The 963-nt window shown below is 31.2% G+C and overlaps 1 protein-coding gene across 1 annotated transcript in view; it reads left to right on the top strand.

The window, feature by feature from the left end:
• Positions 1 to 486: 486 nt before the first annotated feature.
• LOC105626657 (UDP-glucuronosyltransferase 2C1-like) overlaps positions 487 to 963 on the top strand; it is a 157,306-nt gene continuing 156,829 nt past the window's right edge. Inside the window, exon 1 of the mRNA XM_012207951.1 lies at positions 487 to 675. Within this exon, the coding sequence (XP_012063341.1) occupies positions 487 to 675 (189 nt within the window). The remainder of the gene's footprint in view (positions 676 to 963) is intronic.

The following is a 963-nucleotide window of genomic DNA, read 5'->3' as shown; positions in this document are numbered from 1 at the left end:
TTATCGAATTCTGTGCCTCAAGTGTTTTAAATTGTTGTCTGCTGTTTGTCGAATTTTACTGCTACATCGCAATGAAACGGCATTTTTAACGATTTATATTGAAAATTCAAATGATAACGACATCTGATTATCTCTATTCTCATTGAGAGATAACTATATGAATATATAGCTTGAAATCTATGAATACCATCTTTGTATTCTCGACGAACATAAAAATAGGGTCCGCGCACAAGCCTGAATTATTTCTTCCGCAAAGCTGAGTGAGAAGCACCCGACCAATGGACATCCCGTTCACTTATTTACTGTAGCCCCAAGCAAACTGATCGTGGAACATGTATTGAATTTTTCATACGGACCGCCTCGTCTTTTTTCCGTCGCTCGAGCTCTTTTTAAAAATTCCTACGCGAGAGACCGGTAACCTCGATTCTTTCCTAAAAGATTGAACAGCCGTTTCGCATCCACGAACGAAAGTGTTCTGTGTCCAAAATGCGCGTCGTGACAGTCGTATTGCTATCAATTTCGCTATTCTGTACTTTCCAATACAGTCACGGATACGACATCCTAGGTATTTGCCCAAGTACAAGTTACAGTCACCAACAATCTTTTCAAGCATTGATGAAAGCATTGGCGTTTCGTGGTCATAAGGTTACTGTTTTATCAACAGTTCCCTTAAAGGTAAATTTTTTCTTCATTTTTTATTTTAATCTTTTATCTTTATACAACTGATTTACAACATGATTTACTTATTTTGTAAATATAATATAAAAATGTTAAAATTTTTATATAAATAATTAAAAATTTTTGCAGCAAATTTTATTTTAAATTCATTTAATTATTAAAATTTAAAATTTTATTATATTATTTTTAAAATAACGTAAAATTTAAAGATGTATGGGCGACATTTTTTACAAATATATTAAAATTTATACATTAAACAAATTATATATATATATATATATATAG

The sequence above is a fragment of the Atta cephalotes genome (genome assembly GCF_000143395.1).
Source record: "Atta cephalotes unplaced genomic scaffold scaffold00006, whole genome shotgun sequence".
NCBI lineage: Eukaryota > Metazoa > Arthropoda > Insecta > Hymenoptera > Formicidae > Atta > Atta cephalotes.
This window is presented reverse-complemented; position numbering and strand designations above follow the sequence as displayed.